A 24,060-nucleotide genomic window follows, 5' to 3' on the forward strand; every position below is an offset into this window, starting at 1 on the left:
TGACTGTTCTTCCAGTTAATGACTGATTTTCCCCACAATCAAAAGGCTTACTATTAGAATAACATTTGTCATGACTGTGTTGGTCTGAATAGAAACTTTAAAGGAACCTGAATATTTCATCATTACTGTGGCAAGAAACACATTTTTTCTCCTAGTTTGGGTAATTCCTGTAGCACATAATAGTCACTATGACTGCATCGTACTAGGAATTACAACTGCACTAGTTTAACAGAGTATAGTTTCATATAAAGTGGATATCTGATTTAAGAATCCACATTAATATTTCATGCATAACATAAGAGCAAGTGACCTTTTGTAGAATAAATGATTGTCTCCTGTAGCATTCTACATTTTCACAGAAATCACTAGCATTTTGACTAAGGACATAGGCAATTTTTTTCATTTTCCATACTCATAAGCAGGATGTTGATGATGAAGTCGCTTTGACAAGAAGTGCTTACAAAGTGCTAGTATTATATCCTGGCATTTATTAGATATTAATTCCAAGGATATTTTTAAATATATACATACTGTTCTTTTTACTTTTAAAGTAATTTTATTACTAATCTCTGATATTATAAAACTCTATTTTTAACCACTGATAATTTCTAAATACAAAGCATGTGAAAATTATGTTCAGTAATCTATAGCCTTTTAAATGAAAGGCATCAAAAATACTCCTTGTGGCAGAAAAGGTCCTAAAGCAGGTCTTTTAATAGCTGCTTAAATTTTGTCAACGTCAGCAAACAGACAAGAAGAAATCTGACAGGAAACTGGTAACAAGTTGGAAATATTTGTACATACCAAAATGCTATTCTTTTAACTTTGTAATTTTATGTTTATACGAAAATTACTTTCATCCATCAAATTGTGGTGTTCCCACTACGCAGATGTGCCAGTTATTTGACCATTATATTCTGCTGTTTCCATTTTGAGAATGTAGGGGATTATGCTGTCAATGGGAACATTTCCAATGAGACCAGTAAAAAACAGTTCCTCGGTAATGCTAGAGCTCATCAGCCTAAGTGCTGGCAGGCGAACTAGAATCCGGGCTAGCCTGAAAAAGAAGTTCAGTGGATTATAAATACATATAATAGCAGATTAAAATACTCTGTGGCTAAAGAGCTGGATCTGCTTTTATTATTACCGTAACTCATGAATGGGAGTAAAGAGGCAGTTAAAGCTAATTGAGCTACCATAAAAAGAACAGTTACTTTTCTATCCTGCAAGTGAAATGAAAAGCCACCGTCTTTCTTTGTGGTTTTCCAATGAAAAGGACATATTAATGCCCTCTGTAGATACAACGTGTATGTACAAACACGCAATTCTCCCGGTCTGCTTTTGAAATTCCCAGCTCTGGAAGCATGTCATAGTTCAGGACAATGCTGAGACTAATAATATTCATACTGACTAGTGAGAACATTTGCACAATTTTAAGAGTAAAATGCTTAATTAGAATTTAAACCATAAACAGCATAGTCCTCAGTTGCCTAGCAACTTAATGACAAACCAGATAGTAAGAATGGGACTAGATATGTATAAAAGGAAATAAGAGAATCTGCTTCTGATGAGAAAAGGAATTTGGAAGGATGTGCTGTTACTCATACATATTGCCAAATGCTGTGGGTTTTTTTACGTACCAGGACGTTAACAGACATCTGATATGATGAAGTGATTGTATTGAATTTCTGGACTTTAAGTGCATTTGAAATTTAGGACAGTGATGAAAGCATACCTGCTGTGTTTATATGGCAGATGTGAAAATTATGTGAAAAAAAGATTTGTGAAAATTTTAACACTTGTGCTTCTATCTCAATTTGTACCAGCATTCAGTTACTCAGAAGTAATTAGATTTGTACTCTAAACTTATCTATGGGTGAGCATGGGGATATAGACAATATCAGTTAAAATACAGGACATTGTTTGGGAAACGTAACACTCTGATTTTCTTCCTTGAGCCACTATTAAGACAAGTAAGTATATGGAACATATTCTGCATTTCTTTTTATGGCAGATATCCAGCTCTCATGCATCAAACCAGAATAACTGAACTGTACACAGAAGAAGAATGTGGGATTTGAGGATATTTCTGAAGTACAGAATCCCATCTTCACTGCACCTAATTGGGAATTCTGATGCCCTTTCTGTTGCCCCACACAATGTTAGACCTGTAAGATCAGTGCAGAAACCAGTTTCTGAGATGGGAGAAGCACTCTCTGTTACAGGATTTATTTTTTTTTTTAAAGTTGCACTACCCTCAGACGTTGCTTAAATGTATGGGATTGCATGCTTCTTTACATGGGGTTACCTTTTACAGTAAAAGAGAGTATGTTCTAGTATATATTGGCTAGACCAAAGTTAGAATTTCCCTTGTAGTGCAGACAATCATTGTGTTAATGAAATTTAAAATAGTTTTGATGGAGATTATTAGAAAGTAGGATAATTATTTCTAGCAAATAAGAAACAGAAACAGTTGAGAGGTGAAAAAACAAGTTAGATACTTTCAAAGAGAAGTCCTTGGAAATTTGAAAAAAACAAAGGAGAAAATAAGTAGGAGGTGGGAATTGCTTATAAACAGAAGCTTAAGAGTTGGTTACTGTTCCCCACATGTAATCCTTATTGTTCCAAGGTTTAGAAACTGACAGTTTTAATAGTTTTCTGCATATGTAACTTGACAAACATTTAAAGGATGATTATCACCTTTTATTATCTCAAAGCCTCTTTGACAATTAACTTGAAAAAGGAGGCAGTTTGAATTAAAGAAGTTTGAGGCAGTTGAGGCAGTTATTCTTGAGACTTCTAATAAAGTAAGCCTGTTTACTTTTCTAAACATGGCAATAAGACTCTCAAAAAAACAACAACAAAAAAGAAAGTACTCAAGTTTAATTTACGTGGAAGAAGCTAGACAGCTGTTCTTGCTTCTACCTATCTTTACACAAGCCTGCTTGCTTTTATGAACAAGGTTCTAGTTCTTTCTCATCAATAGTCAAAAAAGAACAAATTGTGAAAAAGGAAATTTTTACATCAATCATGTTATTTTGTACTTTCGCCAGCTATGGCCCACAACATTACTTTGGGTACTATAGACAATAAATACCTATAAGTATCTTCTGGATAGGTTTTTTGTACATAGTCCTGCAATTCCATCTGTGCCTTCTCCTGGAATTTTTCTATTTGGGTTGAACTGGTCAGACCAGGGTGATCTAAAGAAACAAAACATTTCTGTATGTCGATTGTTTCCCTATACATTGTGAAATATATGTAGCTATAAGATTCTTGCATTTAATTTCATTTGAATATTTCTCTTGTATTGTGATCTCTAACATGTTAGCTGTATAAAGGAAACCACACAATTGAACATTTGCTTCCTGTCTTCAGAATTAGCTCGCTCACTTTTCTCTCTATAGCTGTGTGTATCCACAAGAAAGTGGAAAAAGATTAAGCCTGTAGGTATGTACCAGGCAATGACACTCCTAGTTTATGTTTCTAACCTTGCTTTTTAAAATGTGTTTGCCTCTATGATTTAGACTAACTATGCTGACTGAGCAGTATTCTAGGGTTGTTTTCTTGACAGCTCAATTTCTTGACCTTCCTGAGTCTGTCTCATGTTTTAATGCTAGCTGGCTTAGCTCCTCAAAGACAGTCACACGATCAGAAAAAAAAACCCAGAAAATACCACATATCTGACTACGCTCAAATATCTTCAGTGTTGCGTTCCAGCTGCTCTTCCCTTGAAAAAGGACAGAGCTAGCTTGAGTTTGGAGCATTTCTTGCTCCTCCAACTTGAATAAAAACCCTAAGAAACCTAACCCTAATGGTACAGTCTGCAAAAAAGTTTCAAAAGCAAATTTCAGGACATCAGTATGTTCTAATTAAAGTAAGTTTTATTACAAAGAGAAAAATAGTATCAATGGAAAAAAAAAAAAAAAAGCCCAAACCCCCTGATAACAAGATACTCCTTTTCTTTGTATTTTGTTAAATTCAAAGTGATAAACACCTTTGAATTAAAGTAAATTATTTACATTTCTGAGCAAGAGCTTCCCTTTCACTCAGCCTGTCAGCAGTTTTAAATTAACCTTTCTGTGTCCTAGGAACATTTCTCCAGCTTTGCTGAAGAGACTGTCACTTCCAATTTCTTTAATGTCCTTACCTTATCATTCCAGAAAATCTCAAGTGTCTTCTTAGAGTAAATCCTCATATCTCATAAACACTGTTGATCATGCTTTAGTTGTCTGCTGTTATTTTTTGGTAACACATGGAAGACAGCCTGTTTACATTTAGTTTTGGAGATTTTGTGCAAGTTCCATATAAAATACAGTGGTATTTCTGCTCATATTTCAGCGATCCCTCTTATGAGTGTATTAAAAATATTAAAATTGAAGCCAATTTATTTTTGTCACTGTGAGAATGTATTTCCTCTAATCCTTCCTGACATTTACTTCACTAATATTGCTAGTACACATCCTAGATAACTTATTACTCATAGATTCTCAGCTGAAGATAATTGAGAGTCTAGTCTTTTAAGGTGGGTGTATAGGAAATATCTGATACATTGGAACTGTAAATAACATCGATATGTTTCTCCAAAGTTATTTTTAAAACACATATTGTTTGTGACAAATTATTATGGAACCATCATTTTATCTACAGCTTAACAGATCAGTTTCACCTCAGGACATTAGTCTCATTAAAAAAACCTGCTAAATCATTAACATATGAATGCCTATTATTTAAAAAGATATGGTTACTAAATTCCTTACCAGGGCTAAAGAGGACTATAGCTTTAAGGTATGCATATTCATATCCATCAATATCAAGCTTGGCCATGCTGTTACAGAACTCCTGAAGTTTCCAGATGTGTTCCATGACTTGCTTTATTCTGTCTCCAGAAAGTTTATCTACAAAAAGATACTGCTTACTATTTCATGTGAGCTCAAGTACATCTGATATATTAACCAATATCCTTTTATAAAACAAGTGAAGTGACATTTTAAAGTCTTTTGTGTCATTTGCTATTTTAAAACTGCTTAACATATATAAGGATGGCCTGAATGACTGTGGAAGTGAAGATTTATAGAGCTGAGTGAGACACAGGGCTAGCAAACAGAATGTTAACTCTTTTGCATAATTTTGCCAGAACAGCATAATCTGCGACACCAATCTTATTCCAGTGATGTACTGTTCTGAGCAGAGACTCTCCAATTACAATGAATTATTCTACAAATGGCTAGAGTGATTCTGGGAATGAACAGAAGCACAAAACAAATGCTATCATGCAATCCTAATTTTAAATTCAAAGAGTATTGAGTTAGCTTTTCCAGAAGCGAATGCAAGAGCAGTAATGACAGTGCTACTTTTTCCTCTATCTGTACTTTCAGAAGTGAATTTTTCATTTACTGTGGTAAATAGTCTTTTTTTCCTTCCTATGGGGTAAATTCACTCAAATACGTGTGCACAGATTCTTCCATCATTTGAAAAATCCCATTCCTTATGTTGGCTTCATATTCTTTCTTAAAATGTTGATTTAAAAAAAAATCTTATATTATTTGTGGATAAGTTACAGTTGAGTGGTATTAGCTGCTCAGCTAGGGAGGGACAGATTTCTATTTTGGTAAATATACCTTCTCTCTGACTGCATATCTGCAGACTAGTCAAAGAATGAAAACTTTAGAGATCACATTAAGACAAATCTTTGAATATATAATGACTATTATCAAACTTCAGAGATAAGTCAATTTACTAGGGATAGAACTTTTTCCTGAGAAACACATTAGAACAATTTTATTCCAGTCATGATCAATAAGGCTAATATTTCATATCCTTATAACTTAAATATTTTACCTTTTTTGTACAGCTAACAGTGTATATGATTGCTTAGACCCGTGTGCCTTAAACTGAATCTTTGATGTATTTATGATATTACATATTTTCTGAAACTGCAATAAAAAGCCTGAATAGAAGTAACATTTTTTGCACTATGTCTTGAAAGAAGAATGAAAGCATAATCTACATTTCTAAAATACATGAATTATGACACGAGTTTTTAGTTACTCACGATGGGTCAAGATAGACATGATGCAATGTTTTTATTTCTATATTAAGTGGGAAATGATGGTGCAGAAATACTCAGGAAAAGTGAACTTGAATTCCAGAGTTTCCAAATAGCCTCATCACTAATATGCTTCCTAGATAAAGTTCTGTAATTCCTTCACTTTGTTTTGAATTTTAAAGTTATAATACATGATATAATATGATAACTTTGCAGAATACATAAATAAAAAATCATCAACAAATCATAATAAAACAAATCATCCTCTTTTCTTGGCCCATCTCAGGTAATACGGTATGACTGGAAGTACAGATTGTAGAACAAATTTATTTTTTCTTTTTTGAGACATGGGAACAGAAGCGGAGCCAGCTTAAGGCTGTAATAGCCCCACCACTTACTCCTCCACAAACTCATTGCCTGGGTTGTAGATGGAATGGGTTGTAGATGGAATAGACAGCTCTCTTCTGACAGAGACATAATTAAAAGCCTATCTCTACGCAGAACATAAAATGTGCACGTTTCCCTGATGGTCTTTTGAACTCTCACCTCTCTCTCTCTCTCTCTCTCTGTGCAGGAAAGGAGCATTAGTTTGTTGTATTTTGAGGGCTGTCCAGGCTCTCTCAAATTACAAAAAAACCCCAAAACCCGACTCCCCCTCCACCCCGCCCCCCCCCCATTATCTTCATTATAAAAGCATACTATCCACTTAAGAATCAAATTTCTGTCTAATTTACTTTATCATAATGAAGCTAATGAAGTAGACTAAAACAAATGTACTTTACTAGGACTGAAGGATATTAAACATTTTTTTCAGATTATCTACTTTTGTACATTTTATAGTTCTACAATCAAGTTTTACTGTCCTCAGTAAAAGCCTGTTTTCCAGTTTTTATTGTGTGCACACTAATGGCACAAAAATCATCAAATTGGCACCATATAGTATTCTGTAACTACTTTTAACTCACATTTAAATTTAAGCTAGCTTTCATGTAATATGCTATGTTTGCAGAGTTTAAAGCTGCTAGTATTGTTTTTTCCACCTATTGAAAATGGAATGTTATTCTCACGCTAATCAATCATATTGAGTGGGAGCATTCTGAAAGAAAAGAATGAAAAAAAAGCAACCATAACAGATTATCACCCATTCTAGATAAAGTCATCATTATCAACAGGCCAACACTGAATTAAAAAATAAAATTACATAAATCTTCTTAAAAGCGTCAAGAAAATAGTTTGTTTAATGCTTCAGAGGGTACTTCAAAATACATTAATCATTACTGCATTATAGCAGTATCCAAAAACATTACACTTGAAAGAATATTCTTATTGTGATACTTGGCAAATGCTATAGTTTTACACTGCAAAGAGGAGAAGAAATGTTCTGGAAGGAAAAAATTCTTGTGTGGTTTGGAAGAAGACATCATTATTCTAAGAGGAAAAATAAAATTACATCTGGATGGGAGAAAAGCTCTGTAAGCACACCCAACTTTAGGATGTACTCATCTTTCTCTATGCTGCCAGACAGATGTAGAAGACAGGAGAATACGTCCTCCAGCCTTATCCCCATTTCTTCTGTGGACACTTCTATCACACAGAGATCTCTGTGAGGTCAATGCAACAAAAGTTGTAAATCACCAGAGGAAAGGTAATTATGCAAGAGAAGGCTTCTCCTTCTCCTGGATCCTGGGGAACAATTCTGCCATCGATTAGGAAACACCTCTTGAGAAATGTTATACAAATGTCCCCGTAGCATTGACAGGACTGAACATGTATAAGAATCATACACTGAAAACATACCTTCCTGTATGCTGTTCTGGAGATGGTTGACAATAGCTGCTAGGATAGTAGACAGACTCATCACCTGTGCACACTGTGCCAGGCCTAAGGTAAACAGCTCATTCCAGCAGGCACGCACAAGGCTGGTATTACAGTCCTGCCTATAAACAACAGAAAATCAAACAACTGGAGGTAGTTTTCATATCAGGTTGCTATTACCCTATGTGTTACTATGTTAATTATAACAATTAATAATAAGGATTAAGGTATTGCAAACCACTTTACTAAAAGGCATACATTAGCACATTTCAAATATTTCAAAAAGCAAAAAGAAGTGATAGGCCAACTACAGGAAACCATTTCAGGTTATCTGTAAAATGGTGCTTGCCAGTTCTTTACCAAGATATATTTCTAGAAATTAAATGCTTGCTTTTGATTAGGCTTTAGCTTCCGTAACCGCAGTAACATCAGATATTGTAGTTATCCGTTCCTCTACTGTCTTCTATTTTATTCTTCAAAAAGGAGAATATTGCATAGTCTTCACACATTTTAAAGAATTCATTAAAAATTGAACAGTATTATCATTTAAAAATTCATAATAGCTGAAAAGTGTTCAGATCCATGCTTAAATTCATTAGAAAGCAAACTGTTCAACAGAATATGTCCATTTACCCCAGAGCTTGAAATGCAGGTATGGACCTAGCCCAGTGCATAGAGAGAAAAAGTAGTCGTGATGCTGACTCACAGATGTAGTGTACATTAAGGTATTCCGGCATTGGACTGGGCATTGTCAGCTGCAAAAAATAAAAATACAGTACAATATATACAGTTCAGACATAAATCAATTTTTATTATCGATGAAGTAACCAGCGAAAACATTCAAACTTCTCATAGTCTGTCACAAGCAACTGTGTGACCAGAAATTGTCAGAGGAAAACTGTAGTAAATAACTCATTACTACTGGCAAGGAATGCAAGATGGGAATAGAAGAAATTATGTGTGAGCGAGATCAAATGTTTCCTTATAAAATGTTTTAATATTCATTTAATAATAATTAAATCTATACATTTCATTGCTCTGGAGCGTTGGCTAGCATCACAGTGCTATAAAAGGTCTTCTAAAACTTTTTAAAAAGAAGCAAAATAAATTCTAAAATCCAAATATCTAAAATCTACAATCATAAAACACCATTAATGGGAATAAGCAGCTTATGATAAAAGTTTGACTACATTAAGTATTACTTATTTCAGTAATGATCTTTGCATTTCTTGAAACAGTGCACTTTGATTACAGCAAGATGAACACCCTTACTGTTTCTTGCACACTGTTTATCAATGTGTTTGTATTCAGTTGAAGCTGAAGCATCTCTAAAATGCAAGACCTTTTTCAGTGGTCTAACCATAAGCATCTAAGAGGGCACTGTAACCTCTCTTTACATGAAAAAGCCTTTTAGATGAAAGTTTTACACTATCTAGAATTATAAATGCAAGAGTGAAAATTGTTTTAGAAGCTTTGTAACAGCAGATGTTATCCTAGATTATATTACAAAAATTAAATATAAGAATAAAGAAAACATAGTAAACTCATTTTGGGTTATGTCTTAAGTGTTAGTTTGTTTAGTAAGACATTTAAAGAAGCACATACCTTAAATGTGACATGTGTATCTGTAAGTAGGGGTCCTTCCACTTCAATAATTGGTGTTGACTGATCTCTACTGATTACATGAATATTCCCTCCTCCTGTAGGATCCATCCCATCTGCCAAGTTATGAGGTGCTGTACCATCTGTGGTATTAAGTGCTTTAGCCAAAGTATCAAATGCCCTGAAAAAAAAAGTAATAAACAATGAAAAAGTGCTTCCTTATACCTTAAAAAAATTCAGAGTAGTGGTCAAATTAAATGCTATAAAGCATTTCCACTTAGAGGTAACATATACAGGAACTGTTTAAGCTAAGACAGAGGATCAGACTTTTCATTGCAACCTGGCCCCTCTGTACCGTTCGGACATTAATAAAAGGAATAGATCTGCCCATATATCACTGGTAAAAGATCTCCCCTGCAAGGGGGGAACTTTTTACTACTGTAACTCCTGCTCTAATAGTTTTATGCTAGTATTTGTACTAGTAAAGGGGTCTCTTGTGCCTACCATTCACTATTCCGTCCTTCTTACCTTGGAATGTTTAACAGATTATGTGAGGATTATAGACCAGATGCACTATGGAGAACACCCTACAGTCTCTGTCCTTGATGTCCAATTTTGTGGAACAGTGGAGAATTGTGCAATTCTTTTCTAGACAACATGCCTGAATTTCCTTTCCCTTAAGATGAGATATGGCCAGACACTCCTGATCTCACAGTTTAGACAGAGCCTTAGAAACCTTAAGGCAGTAACGTAAGAGAGACTGGTCCCTGGACTCCTATCAAGGAGTAGCTCAAGCTGTAGATGGGCCATTGCCAAAATAAGGCAGTGTAAATTCCCTTCTTATGATAACAGAGCTCAGATTTAAAGAAGAATTTTGTGCTTCAATTTCATACCAGTGAACAGTATTACGGTACAGTGCTGTTTTGTCAAGAAGGTTTTTTTGGGGGGGTGTTGGATTTTTTTTTTTCTGCTTTAAAGAAAGGGTAAAAGATTGACATAAGTCGAAGTTGCAGTGTCAAGTATTTTTAAGTATCAGCTCACTCCCTTGAAGAGTTTAAATAAAAGACTTAAGAGCCTGAAGTTAAGGTTCTCTTAAAAAACTTCTGCTTGAGAAACAATGGACAGGTTTGAGGCCAAGTATTTCTCTTATTTCACTACATTGCCAATTTACGTTGTCCTTCAACCCACCCACCCCCCAAAAAAACCCCAAACAAAAACCCCACGAAAAACCCCAACTGCAAAAATCTCAAGCTCTGCTGGAAATTTTAAGATTCCATGTTCCTTTTTCCCATTTTTCTCATTAATAAAGACAACAAAGACTTCAAACTCTTTCTAAACATTAAAAAAAAAGTTTATTAATCTTAGTTTAACTATATTTTCCCTACATTACCAGCAGGTATTATGGCAGCACAATCTCAAAAAGAAATCTGCAGTAATACAGACCCCTAAAGAGCAGGGCTAAGGGCATGAGCATTGCGCAGCAGAAGCTTCCATATAACAAGCCTTTAAAATAAAACAGTATCGAAGTGTTGCTCTTCTCAGGGTCTGTCAAGGTCACAAACTAGTAATTTATTATTTTTCTGAGTATGGAATCTGGTCTAGCTTCAGAACCCTACATTTATAACACAGGACACAGTTCTTCACATGAGGACAACAGCCAAACCTGGATTTCTAAAGAATTGGTTTTGTGTTTCAAAGTAGGGGGCAATCTCTCCTGTGTTTGCTGTCACAATGCCAAATTACTTTGATGAATGACTGTAAGTATACACCATGCAGAATACAAATTGCTAAATAAGATGCAAATATAAATGCATACCGTGTAATCTCACTTGCAGATTGCTCTTCTTGTTGAACTTCAGAATTATCTCCATTATTTAGTGACTCACTGAGATTAGCAAGAGATGTTACAACATTTGCTAGTGTTCCTAAAGCACCCTGGCTTGTTTCAGCCTAAAAAGGAAGAACCATATTAGTAGATAAAAATTATAGGCGATGTATCATACATAAGTTTGTCCAATTTTTAATCTTTGTGTTCTTTTTCCCTTAGGTACCTTTTCCTCCTCCTGAACACCTACAGGAAGAACAATGGCTCACAATGATCTTTAAATCCTATTGTAATCATCAATCCTAGCCCTGGCTGACATATCTTGTGGGGCACTACCTGTGGCTGACCTTTTGCAGAAATATGCCCGTGAAAAGAAATCATGCTCCTGTTGATCAGCTTATTACCTCCATTTGTACAGATCTTCAGACTTACCCCAACCTTATCTTCTCAAGAGCAAGAATTATTTGTGCGTATGTACATAGCTAAAATAATCTGAACAAATAAATATCTATGTTCAGAACTTAACTGAAAGAATAATACCTTGGAGTCAGCAGCTAGGAGGACTGTACCATCATCCCTGATCAAAGGCTGCTGAATATTCACAAGCATTCCCGGATCAAGAAGACCTGCTGACCTGTTCAAAAGCGTAAGGCATCTGACAGTCAATAGTATTTTACATTAATCAGAAGAATGTGTAACAACCTATGTCAGGATAAAAGGGATTACCAATTTTTAAATTAACAATTTAATGAAGGTCAGAGTTTATTCATCAGGACATAAGTCTTTCTGAAACAGTTTCCAAGAAGCAGCTTGAAAGACAGAAAGACTGGAAAATGTTTTCCTTTCCTGTGCAAAAGCAACGACAACTTTCCAAATAGATAGCTTCTCATTTGCTTTTTATGCTGGTTTATTCTGTCTTAAGGAAAGTTGTTGTCTTCTCATGCTCTCAGAAGTCACTTAATAGCTCTAGAGCTATGCATTAGACTTTGGAGGAAGGCATAACTGTGCATTCCAAGTTAGACAACGGACAGCACTGAAAAAAAAGTTATGTCAGGAAAATATATTTTACGTTCCAAAAACCAGCCATAAACAGTCATGTAATCAAGGTCTGCATAAAATCTCTGCTGCCTTTACTTCTGCTACTTTTTGACCAAACATCCTTTCCCTTTGCTGTGTCTAATTCAGGGAGACAGTGGGAAGTCTTTGCAGTCAGCAAGGATAAGTTTGTTACTCATGTAACGCTCCAACTCTGCATTACGCAATACAAATGCACGCATGACAGGTTCAGGCTACAGGGAATTTATAGTTTAAGGGGTCTGAGACTAACAACTAACATTGTGAACTACCACAGGCAGCAAATTATCATGTGTTATGCCCATATGAATCCTACATAAATAATACTGAGTCACACTTAATGACTATAACATTGTTTATAGGACTGTAAGGGATCTGTAGCACATGGAAATCTCAAACAAGAAAACGTGTCTGTGAGCAGTACTTTTGAACAATCTGACTTGCAGACGAGAACACTGAAAAACAATTCTCCAAGAAATTTGCAGCCCAGTCTTCCTAACTGCAGTGTCATTTGTGCAACAAAGAATATATATATAAAAAATTTAATATATATATTTTTTTCTACTCAGAAAAAGACAAATCTTTCCTCTATTTATTATGATACGCATTTCCACACCCACTGTCTATGGAGACAACTGAGAGCATAGGAACCATCTCAGAACATCTTCCATATAGTAAAAGGAAGCTGCTGCTGTTTTGCTGTTGTTGAAACTGGTCTCTTGGGATCTGAATCAGTAGTCACTGCAGTCTCTTTTACTACTGTCTTTAGGAGAATGAAGACTGAGTCTGCCATTTGCAGGTTTGATTTCAGAGAAGTGCTAACCTGAATGCATCACAGCGTAAGCCTACATGCTTTTTGCTTGAATATCACACATTTGCTCCGCCTATGCTTTGACCTGGCTGGACAAGAGCCAGCTCTGAAATGAAAACCACACCCAGCTGTACTCAGATGAAAAAAAATTTCCTAAGAAGCAGAACAATCTAGGTTGGTCTTGGTAATGGAAACAAATGATTTGTGAATTGGAGCTTTTTTCTGTCCAGTTCTTTAGAGGAGAGGGGAAAAAAGAGTATAGGTGCGCCTGCAAAGTAATATGCACAAATAACCTTAAACAAGACCCATTAAACTGAGGTACTCACCGTGTTCCATCTTTATCTGCCACAAATGTTGGAGTTGCTATTAGAGGGCTTCGTAGATCTTTTCTGATATAGATTTTTTCAGTGGAAGCTGCGCAGTTGGTTGGTTTTTCACGTTGCACATCAAAAGGCTTTCTTTCACTTTGAACCGCTACATAAAGATAGAAACATGCAGATGTGAAAGGAAATAATTCAACTGAAAAATACAAAAAGAAAGTAAAATTCTCACAGTAGGATTTCAGTTTGCACGGTTATGATGGTGTATCAGCTCAGTGCAAAACCGGAAATTTAATATGAAGACTGAAGAAACACAGGCTCCAATTTTACTATACCTGTGATAATGTACATTTTTAACTAAGGAAGTCACAGATTGATCATTTGCTTTAAGTTTTGCTGAACTGGAGTCAAAGCTTGCTATTTCATTGGCATTTAATAAGATGGAGCATTCTGCAAAATGTGTTTTCAAATTGTTTATTTATTTATTTTTTACAGGTAAAGTTATACCTAAATGTTAGACTCCATCATACTCTGGATGATTCAAAACAGTGCAAACCTAGAATGTATCCAGAAAAAGTCCAGACAGGCAAGTTGCATGAGAGATGCAGGTTAATCCCCTGGGAGACAAGTCTCTGCATGATTTGCAATTCACTCACATCCATTCATTCCACCCAGTTAGGGAAGAGTGTTCCAAAACTAACCTTTTCAGAATTTAAAATCTTTCTACTTGATAACTGGAAGAAAATAAACTCAGTCTCCAATGTGCCAAACAAGTGTGGTAAATCTTTTAATAAAAGAAGTAAGAAACAGTAACTTTGTAATTTTAAAGGAAGTAAAAAGTGCATCTTTATAATATTAAGGTATTATAAACAGATTACAGAAAGTTATCTGGAATCTAAGTCACTATACTTTACAAACTCCTCTATAGCTTGGCATAACATTCGACTGCATCAATTTTTCACCTGAAAATGAGGATAATAAAATTAATAAAAGACTATGAGGATAATATAAAGAATTTTTAAAAGTGTTGTACTAATATTAATTCTCACACACTTTGCAAATGAAAGGCATAATATAAATGGAGACAATATTTCTATGCTATCCATTGTACCAATTAATCATACAGCAGTTATTGCTCTAGAAGATTAACATTATTAACAAGCAAACAAAGAAATTCAATCCTCCTTTATAGCCCTTTTGAATGTAACAGTAAAATACATGGATATGTCTCTCACTATCCTCATAACCAGCAAGAGTTATTTAGTTCCTGATTTTATTTTTGCTAATATTGTTACTGTCAGCAAAATCTAGGGGCTTAAAAGTAGGTATATCCTTTTTGTTGGCTTGGTGGATACATAAATATTAATCAGAAACCTGACCCAATGCCCAGTAAAGTCAGGGAGTATATATCCTAATCATATTGGGATAAGAAAGGTTTAGCTTCTGGAAATGCAGCTGTTTCTCTTGTACAAATGTCTCCTCTTATACTCAGCACAGTGTGTGCAAAGCACAACAATCATCACTACAAGTCTGGAGTTCCAGAGTGCAAATACAACAAAGATCTCCCTATTTACAGCTTGAAGTTCTGCCTCTCTTGAACTCGGTGGTTGGAACTTATCCTGCCTAGATCAGAGTGGAAAAAGAAAAATATTTGTTGCTTCACCTTAAACTCTCCATAAATTTATCACAAAACCACCAGATAACAGGTTTCATGAAGTACTGGACTGAAGAAGCAGAGGTGCTATAAACTGGAAACAAAATATATTGAAAGAGGTGTTTGGATGCTAGCACTGGAATTCTACGAAGCACTGCACACAAACATGAAAGTATATTGTTTAAAATATGACAGTTTGTACAATGCCTCATAATACAATGCTCACAATATAAAACATATTTATATATTAATATAATACTTATATATTAATATAAAACTAAATAAATAAAAAAGGGACATCAACTACTTTCTATCACTGGACGAAAAAGCAGCAAAAATAAACCAGATGGAAAGCAGATTCTGAACATGGAACATTAGACTCAGATTTATATCCATCCGTGTTAAAATATTTTGTATTATAAACATACAGTGTGTTTGTAACATGTAAGTGAGGCTCTAACTAGGCTCCTCAAAGACTACAGTAGTACGAGACATGGTTCAAAACAAATCACTGCTGCAACTCAGACATAATAAAATGGTGATGAAAGAAAGGTACGGTACATGCTTTGTCTGCCAAAAGTTCTGTTTCCTTCAAGCAACATACACTGAAATGGAGAGAACACACTAAAAACTGGTAGTCCACGTATTTATTATTTGGTCGGCACAGTATCACAATGGGTACTTAACACTCACATTCCATTTTCATGCCCATCTCTAGACATTTCTTAAGCCTACAAAACTGGCAGCGATTCCGATGGTGCTTATTGATGATACAGTCCTGGTTGCTACGACAACTGTAGGTCAAATTCTTCCTCACACTCCTTTTAAAGAAACCTTTGCATCCCTCACAACTGACAGCACCATAGTGACGACCTAGGAAACATATATATTGTTATCAGATGGAAATCACGTATACTTTGGCATAAAAATATTTATCTTAAGCAAGTAAAACATTGTAAAAGTCACCCTTTAAATTTACTTTATATTCGTACCATCATTTTGGACCATGAAAGCATTGTTAAAGTCTTACAGGATGTTTCTTGTTTACCTAGTGTCAGGGCTTTTTGGTGGGACAGTGGAGAGAAGAGAGGAAGGCTAAGCCTATTTCTGAATGACAGGCCTGTGAAGTGGTAGTTCCCATTCTGGACAAGTACAGATGCAATTCTATCTGCTGTTACAGATTATAGGATACATTAAAAGAACATACAGGCTAAGAGTTTAAGTAATTTAAGAATATAAGTAATTTTACCATAAAATTTGCAATACAATCTTAATTTAAAATTCCTATACATATCAATTCTGGTATAGTTTTAATTACGTAAACACTTTAAAAAAAAGGCAAGACAGAGAGATGGAAAGGTATCTCCTCTGTAGCATGAAAGCTACAGTCCACTTCCTTGGCTAATGTAGAAATTTTACCTTGTAGACTCCTTGTTACTGCATGGATCTGAAACACTGAGGACTCACTTGATCTCTACTTGCCTTTTTCCATGATAGTAAAAGAACAAAATCTACTGGGAAGTCTTAAGTTTGTCAGAGAGCACTAAGAAGTGTTTTCCTGGAGCAGGTAGACTTTTCTAGGTGATGTGTTTATTGCATGGTTGCCCATAGCTGTGGGGAACCCGACTAAATGCTTCAAATAGTCTCTTTCCATTACCAGGAGCTATTCAATCATTATTGTGTTTTTTAGCACATGCCGATTTATCATACACTCCAGTTGAAGTACAAACTAATATTCTTCCAAGCAGAGTTAAACTATTCTGTGTATATAGATACAAAGTATAATGTTATCTTTGTCCGTTTTACACCTAATTGCTTTTGCCATCAGCATGGCTAAAATCAGTTAAAATACATAAAAACCTCTTCCCTTCATCCCAGTCATCCTTTCAATCAAGTTTCTTGAATACTACTTACTCTGCTTCCTTACCTGATGCTTTATCGCCACAGACTACGCAATATTCTACTACCTGGGGCCGCTGAACATCAGCTTTTCCCAGCAAACGTTCCACTGAAGCAGAGTCTGTCACTATCTAAAACAAAAGAATTCCAGAACAAAAAGAGGTAATTAGCCAATATTTTCTTCCGACATGAAAGTAAGGGCCTTTGCCGACAGAACAAGTTTGGTGTATCAACTGGGAAGAGGTGGCTGAATTTGAGAATAAGTATGACATGTGGAATGAAATTAAGTAGTATAAAATGCAAGTTAATGACAGTTTTTACTGTCAATACTGAGACTGTTGAAATAGTCATAGCAAAACAAATTCCAAATAAAACTCCTAGCTTTGTTGAGTACAAATAAGTTTCCTCACTTACGCAGTCAACAGTATTCTTCCCTTCTTGCAATTACTTTCAAACAGCTGCTACATTTTAGCCAAAGATGGTTGTTTTTCAGAAGCTCTTCCCATCTATCCCTTCTCTAGCTATTACAGGTATAGGGTTCAGAGGGGATAGCCTGAAGCTGAGATCTGTTAAAGAAACAGTTTAGCTTCCGAAGGCCTTGGATTCCAAAGCTTCTGTTCAGAACATTCCACTTAACACAGAAAAATTAAAAAACCCCACCCCTCTGTAACATCAGATAACCCATTTAGTTAGTAAAATTAATTTTAAAAGACTGTTAATATATTTTTTCCAAATATTTATGTAAGAATGATACTTCTCCCTGTAAAATACTATCTATTGTAAAAGTAGCAGTAGGGACCATACACCTTTTTTTTTTTTTTAATTTAAGAATGCTAGGAAGAAATCTCAAATTTCACTAGATTATTGTTTACATAATTTGTTTTGCAAGACTCCCATTGGTCTGGATTATGCTCAAGACCCACAAACAACTGTGCCAAAGGACAGCAGCTGCTCCAAAGACCTTTTACTGCTATGTCTTGCTACCACATTTTGAACGTAAATTTGCTCAGGTGAGTTGTATCTCTGTATATCTGTGAATCTTGAACAGACCATCTGAAAGCCTGGCACTCCTCACAAGCATCATCTTAAATATTTGCTTATGTCTTTGGAATTTTAATGAGAACATACAACAAGGGGTGATAAGTGCAATGGAATGCACGAGGAACGTGAAGACAGAAGGATTTATGATTGAATAACGAAGCCTACAATTAGTATGGCCTAATCCATGTCATTAGATCTTCAGAGAACTATTGCAATCTAAAAATCAAAACCTGAAAAACAAAAATCTATGGTCTATCTCAATTACTACATTTACCTGAATTCTGCCTGGCACAATGTTGTCTGTGGTGGTAAAGATAAGCTGTTTGGCATTAGATGTCTCAGGTGCTGCCAATATCACCTTTCCTGTACCAGTTCCATCTGGACTGGCTAAAATAAACTGTTGCTTTGGAGACACAGCTGAGTCCACTGCTGTCACTATTTGGATTTTTTGACCTGTTTGCTGATCTGTCACAATCTGTAAAACACATTGAAGAATTTTATAAGCCACAGTGAACTTTATGTTTTAAAACCTTCTATTCTGTCTCAGAATTATATGATACTCTCTGATAACTGTCCTTGTTATTTATTATTTTGCTAATTATACATTTATTACAACGGTGCAAAGTTACTTCAGCTACCTACGTAAGTGCAAAACAATAAAATCAAACCAAATATATATGTATATATATATCTACATACCTACTGCACAGACGGAAAATATTAGACAGAGTTGTGGAAAGTGTGAGTCTGATATTATTAGTAATGAACAAATGTGAGGAGATCTTGTAATCACATTTAACTGTTTAAAAGGATATAGATATAGTGGATCCCAGACAGAGTAAGAACTAAATGTAATGTTAAGGACTGCGGCAGATGAATGGCAGGTATACATGCAGGGTATATTCTGCCTAGTGAGACAGCATCACAGAAATTTCATAGAATCATAGAATATCTTGAGTTGGAAGGGGCCCATAATGATCATGGAGTCCAACTCCTGGCTCCTCGCAGGACTACCTAACAATAAACCAAATGACTAAGAGCGTCGTCTAGATGCTCCTTGAATTCTGTCAGGCTTGGTGCTGTGACCGCTTCCCTGGGTAGCTGTTCCAGTGACAAGCCACCTTCTCAGTGAAGAGCCTTTTCCTAATGTCAAACTTGAACTTCCCCTGATGCAGCTTCTTTCCATTTCCTCACATCCTATCGCCGATCACCAGAGAGAGGAGATCAGCACCTCCCCCTCCACTGCCCCCCTTGAGGAAGTTATAGACTGTGATGAGGTCACCCCTCAGCCTTCTCTTCTCCAAGCTGAATAACCAAGTGACCTCAGCCACTCCTCGTAAGTCTTGCCCTAGAGACCCTTCACCATCTTGGTTGCCCTCCTCTGGACACACTCCAATAAACTGATGTCCTTCTTATATTGAGGTGCCCAAAACTGCACCCAGTACTTGAGGGGGGGCTGCACTAGTGCCGTGTAGAGTGGGACAATCACCTCCCTTGACCAGCTTGCTATGCTGCGCTTGATGCACCCCAGGACACGGTTGGCCCTTTTGGCTGCCAGGGCACACTGTTGACTCATACTCAACTTTCCATCAACCCAAACCCCCAGATCTCTTTCTGCAGGGCTGCTCTCCAGCTTCTCATCCCCCAATTTGTACATATAACCAGGATTACCCTGTCCCAGGTGCAGAATCCAGCACTTGCTCTTGTTAAATTTCGTATGGTTGGTGATTGCCCAGTTCTCTAGTCTATCCAGATCTCTCTGTAAGGCCTCTCTACCCTCGAGGGAGTCCACAGCTCTTCCTGATTTAGTGTCATCAGCAAACTTACTTACTGTACATTTGACTCCTACCTCCAGATAATTTATAAAAACATTAAATTAAAAATTACTCTAGCTGACAAAAAAAGCATAGTGGTACATTCTTGAGATTTGTATTGATTTTGTATACACCTGACTATGAAAGCTATTTTGATATAATTCATTTATGTATTTGGCTTAATGTCAGAGTTAAAACAACTACTGAAAATAAGATGTGAGGTGAATTTACACACACTGATATTCCTATTAAATTGGCTGTATTAGGTGTCACAATAACAGTGTATTTATTTCCCTAATTTTGATTACCTAGACTTTTTATCCAGTTGTCATGTCCTTTTTGTGTAATGTGTCTTACAGAAAGTAAGACGTATGCTAATAGTTTAATAGTAAGTCTATGCTAATAGATTTACTAAGCTAGATTGCCTTAAAAAGGCATTAGGACTACCCAAAGCAGGAGTTGAATTACAGAGCTGATGATTTTTCTAGATTACAGAAACTCTTCAGGAAAGACTCATCTCCCATTTTGTGATTACAAACCTAAAGAAACCTGCACAAAGGAAATGGTACACAAAGTTGGGGATGAAGGCAGTCTACTATTGAATTTTGGACAAGACAGAGCTTTTCAGGGACTCTCTAGATTCTTACATTTACGGAACAGAATAAGCCATTTTAGGTCTCATATGCATAAATGTTTCAGTGCATAAGTGTATGGAGTCTACAAACATAAAGCTCCAAAGAAGCTCAAAGTTTAAAGGACAATCATTACCCCTCAGTTGCATTGTTGTAAAACAGTTAAGTTGTTAAGCTCCCCGGAGTTTTCCCTGCCGAGATTTCTTCAGCCTCCACCATTTTCATACAGATCTTAACTAACAGGACAATTCACAGTGAAATCTAATCTTGGATTATGACTGACACTACTACGATATTGCCTGTATTTGTTCTGAGGAAGCAGAAATACTCTTTTCTCATCCTAGTATTCTCCTTCACCACTGAGTCGTAGCTTTTTTTCATAAATACCAATGATATAAGGAGGTAGATTATTTTGCAGAATTGAACAAAATTTACAATGTAAATACCTACCTTATGAATGCTCAATATTCAGCATGCTTCAGTTATACATGTTGTGAGAACATCTACCTTGTAATGAAATATTGATACACATTGATATGGTTACTCTACTGGGCAAAATAGAGATTATGTTACCAGACAACTGTATCAAAAATAGAAACCTTCCATCATAACAGAATCTTGAGAATCAGCACGTGAAACAGTAAGGCTGCCTGATTCCACCTTCTGTTGACAACTTTAAGGAATAACATCTTAGATAAAATACATAGCTAAATGTTGTCGATAACTGAAGAACATCTCCTTGATGCTGTCTATAAAGAAAAATCATAGAGACTTCTTTGTAATTTTTCGTGGATCAGATATAAGCACTGATGATAACAAATCAGTTTTGTCAGATAAGACAAAAAAATTAGGCTGGATAAGAAGTGAATGATATTTAAGTTCATAAGAAAAACTAATGATGCACGTCATTATACATGCTGCCATTTGAATCTTTGAAAATAACATTACAGAAAAAAATGTATCATGTATAGTTAAGTATAATGACAATGTCAAAATAACTGAAAAAGTGTTTAGGGCTGTTCATAGGGGCAGTACCCACCCACCCTGATCAAGACATATCTCAAGAAGAGTCCATCCTGTGACAGAGGCTGCATTGCCAGGACTGTTCCAAATGCCCTGGAGTACAAGATCCTCTTCTCCAGCACCACCCCTGGCAGAAGTACATGGGAGTATTATACTGGCACAGAACAAGGTCAAGGAGGGCAAAAGCTCAGTATTGCAGTACTGCAACACTCTAGTAACATTAATACTTAACAGTTCTTATATCATTTGTCACTGCATACGTTGTGATACATTAATGGTATCTTTATATTATCTATCTGTAACAACAACCCTCTGTGCAACATTCCCGAGAGAGAGAGAAAGAGGGAGAGAAATGTCCTTGGAGATGATCTTAGGTGTTTTGTTGACAATGTCTGCCCATTGGCTACGGCTAGAGCTCAGGAGACTTGCATACATAGGCTAAGTTTAACCTCTGCAAATATTCCTCACTGACTACATACATCATCAATACAATTATTATATACAGCCAGCTAGTCATCACCAAATACTGAGGGAGAAAGAGAATTTTAGTTTGCACTAAAAATGATCTGTCACAAAATTTAAAGAAGTCTTCCATAGACTTTAGCATGCTTTTGTACAAACCTAAATGGGAGGAAGAGAAAAAAAAAGAAGATGTAATAGTTAGTTATTTCATCAATGGATTTTTACCTGAATGCGTTGTGGGGAAGCTACAGAGGAGTCTGTGGAAATTATCTGGATACGTTGGGAAGGGCTGGTCATCACTGGAGATTCAGATAGTGAAGTCTGAACAGTCTGCACCTGTAAATAATGTACAGAATTTTAATTTACTGTTACAGTACTGAACACTTAAAAATACATATATTTATTAAAGATCAGATGGCCCTATAGCATGGAATCTAAATTTATTGGAAAGGTTACAGTCATTAAACCAACTTGGATTTGTTTTCAATGAATTATCAGAATATTAGGGTTTTTTGGGAACAGAATGAATCCGATAGATGACCAAAACCACAAAACCAAACCACCACCACCACCCTGCCCCAAATAAATCACTAGATAATTACTATGTGATCCTTCAGCTTACTGAAATGCAGAAATACCTTTTTCAACTTTCAAGTGTATATTTGCCTCATATTTTTTACTTCTGTAAAAACAAAATACACTGTATACACAATAACGTATCACGTTTACTATTTCACCTTTTAATAATTTTAAAATATTTTATGAACTACTTCTTACATTTTCACGTAGCCCAAACTTAGAATAGCTTTCTCTAGGCCCGTGAATAAAAATGTCCTCAACCCCAGGAACATATATGGGACAAGAGATATACAGAATCTGCTGGAAGAGCGCACAGAACTCCTATCTGACCAAAATGGCCTTTAGTTTTTATGTCTCTGACCTTATTTCATCTATGAAGCCTTCTGAAAGTGTGGTGTCTATACAGGTCACGGAGAAAAAAGCGATTTCATTTTTCAAGTAGAAGTAAGAACAATTTTAACTGTCCAGTATTTTTAAGATAAAAAGTTAAAATTAAGATGGCTGGTTATCTGGATATCTGTGTTTTAGACCGTAGAATAAATCAGAATTCCAGTTGTTCAGTGTGCTCATATCCTCTCCCCCTTTTTCTTGTTCCCCAATTTCTGTTTTTCTACTTCAGAGTGGTGCAGATTTTTTCTGGAATCTATGCTCCAACAGATCACCAATATATTTGGCATGTGTTCAGGTGTACATGGTTAATTCTTGTTATTCTAGTGAGGATTTCACTAGCATGACAGAGATTAAATTTGGCACTACAACTATATACTATTGTTTCTTGTTCTATTCCATATCTTTCGAGAGCAGCAAACTATAAGGCAAATCTCGTTCTGAATACCCCTTACATAGCTATTTCTAGAGCAAAACTGTTAAATGTTAAATTAAACATGCAAGATAACATTGGCTTGACAGCCTTCATCTTCTGTTTACAGAAGGGATATGGCATTGGCAATGTATATTTACACACATAATTCTATAGCTGTGCATATTTAGACTTCGTGCTTGTTCACCCTCAGATTTATTAATGCAACTGTCAGTACTAATTGTTCCTTCTTAATAATTGTAAATATAGGATAGATAAAGCACTTGTATTCTAGTCCTTACAGTCAGCTCACAGGTAGAAAGGTACTGCTTGCCACTCCCCACAGGCATCCAGTCCCATTTTTATTAAGCTTAGGATATACAGATGTTTATAAAAAGTACCTTATTTAGTATTACTGGGTTTTTTTCAGATATAACATGAGCTGAAACTAGTATATCAGTCTTTAACACAGAGAAATATCTGCAGATGTAGATGTCTATATGTGGGTTTTTTCACTATTGGTACATACATTTTTGCCACTCTTAGTTTGGAACCTGACCACACAAAAAAATTTGGCTTAACTGAACAAAATCAAAACAAGGTATATCAAAATTATTCTGGAAGTTCTTGAAGAATTAGAACATGGTTAGTTCCAGATCTC

At 35.7% G+C, this 24,060-nt stretch overlaps 1 protein-coding gene across 3 annotated transcripts in view; it reads right to left on the reverse strand.

Annotated features, from left to right (window-relative positions):
• Window positions 1–569: 569 nt before the first annotated feature.
• The window catches only part of NR2C2 (nuclear receptor subfamily 2 group C member 2), a 37,614-nt gene continuing 14,123 nt past the window's right edge, over window positions 570–24,060 (reverse strand). For 2 of the 3 annotated variants that reach the window (XM_059823063.1, XM_059823065.1), the window contains 13 exons: window positions 22,247–22,357; window positions 18,365–18,565; window positions 17,078–17,180; window positions 15,844–16,023; window positions 13,503–13,650; window positions 11,832–11,925; window positions 11,283–11,416; window positions 9,470–9,647; window positions 8,498–8,619; window positions 7,847–7,986; window positions 4,761–4,898; window positions 3,098–3,203; window positions 570–1,057 (listed from right to left, as the gene is read on the reverse strand). In XM_059823063.1, the coding sequence (XP_059679046.1) occupies window positions 883–1,057; window positions 3,098–3,203; window positions 4,761–4,898; window positions 7,847–7,986; window positions 8,498–8,619; window positions 9,470–9,647; window positions 11,283–11,416; window positions 11,832–11,925; window positions 13,503–13,650; window positions 15,844–16,023; window positions 17,078–17,180; window positions 18,365–18,565; window positions 22,247–22,357 (1,830 nt within the window). In that variant the 3' untranslated portion in view covers window positions 570–882. Of the gene's footprint in view, window positions 1,058–3,097; window positions 3,204–4,760; window positions 4,899–7,846; window positions 7,987–8,497; window positions 8,620–9,469; window positions 9,648–11,282; window positions 11,417–11,831; window positions 11,926–13,502; window positions 13,651–15,843; window positions 16,024–17,077; window positions 17,181–18,364; window positions 18,566–22,246; window positions 22,358–24,060 lie in introns of those variants that run through there. The other variant, XM_059823064.1, reaches the window with a different exon arrangement.

Source organism: Gavia stellata, chromosome 12, assembly GCF_030936135.1.
Source record: "Gavia stellata isolate bGavSte3 chromosome 12, bGavSte3.hap2, whole genome shotgun sequence".
NCBI classification, from domain to species: domain Eukaryota; kingdom Metazoa; phylum Chordata; class Aves; order Gaviiformes; family Gaviidae; genus Gavia; species Gavia stellata.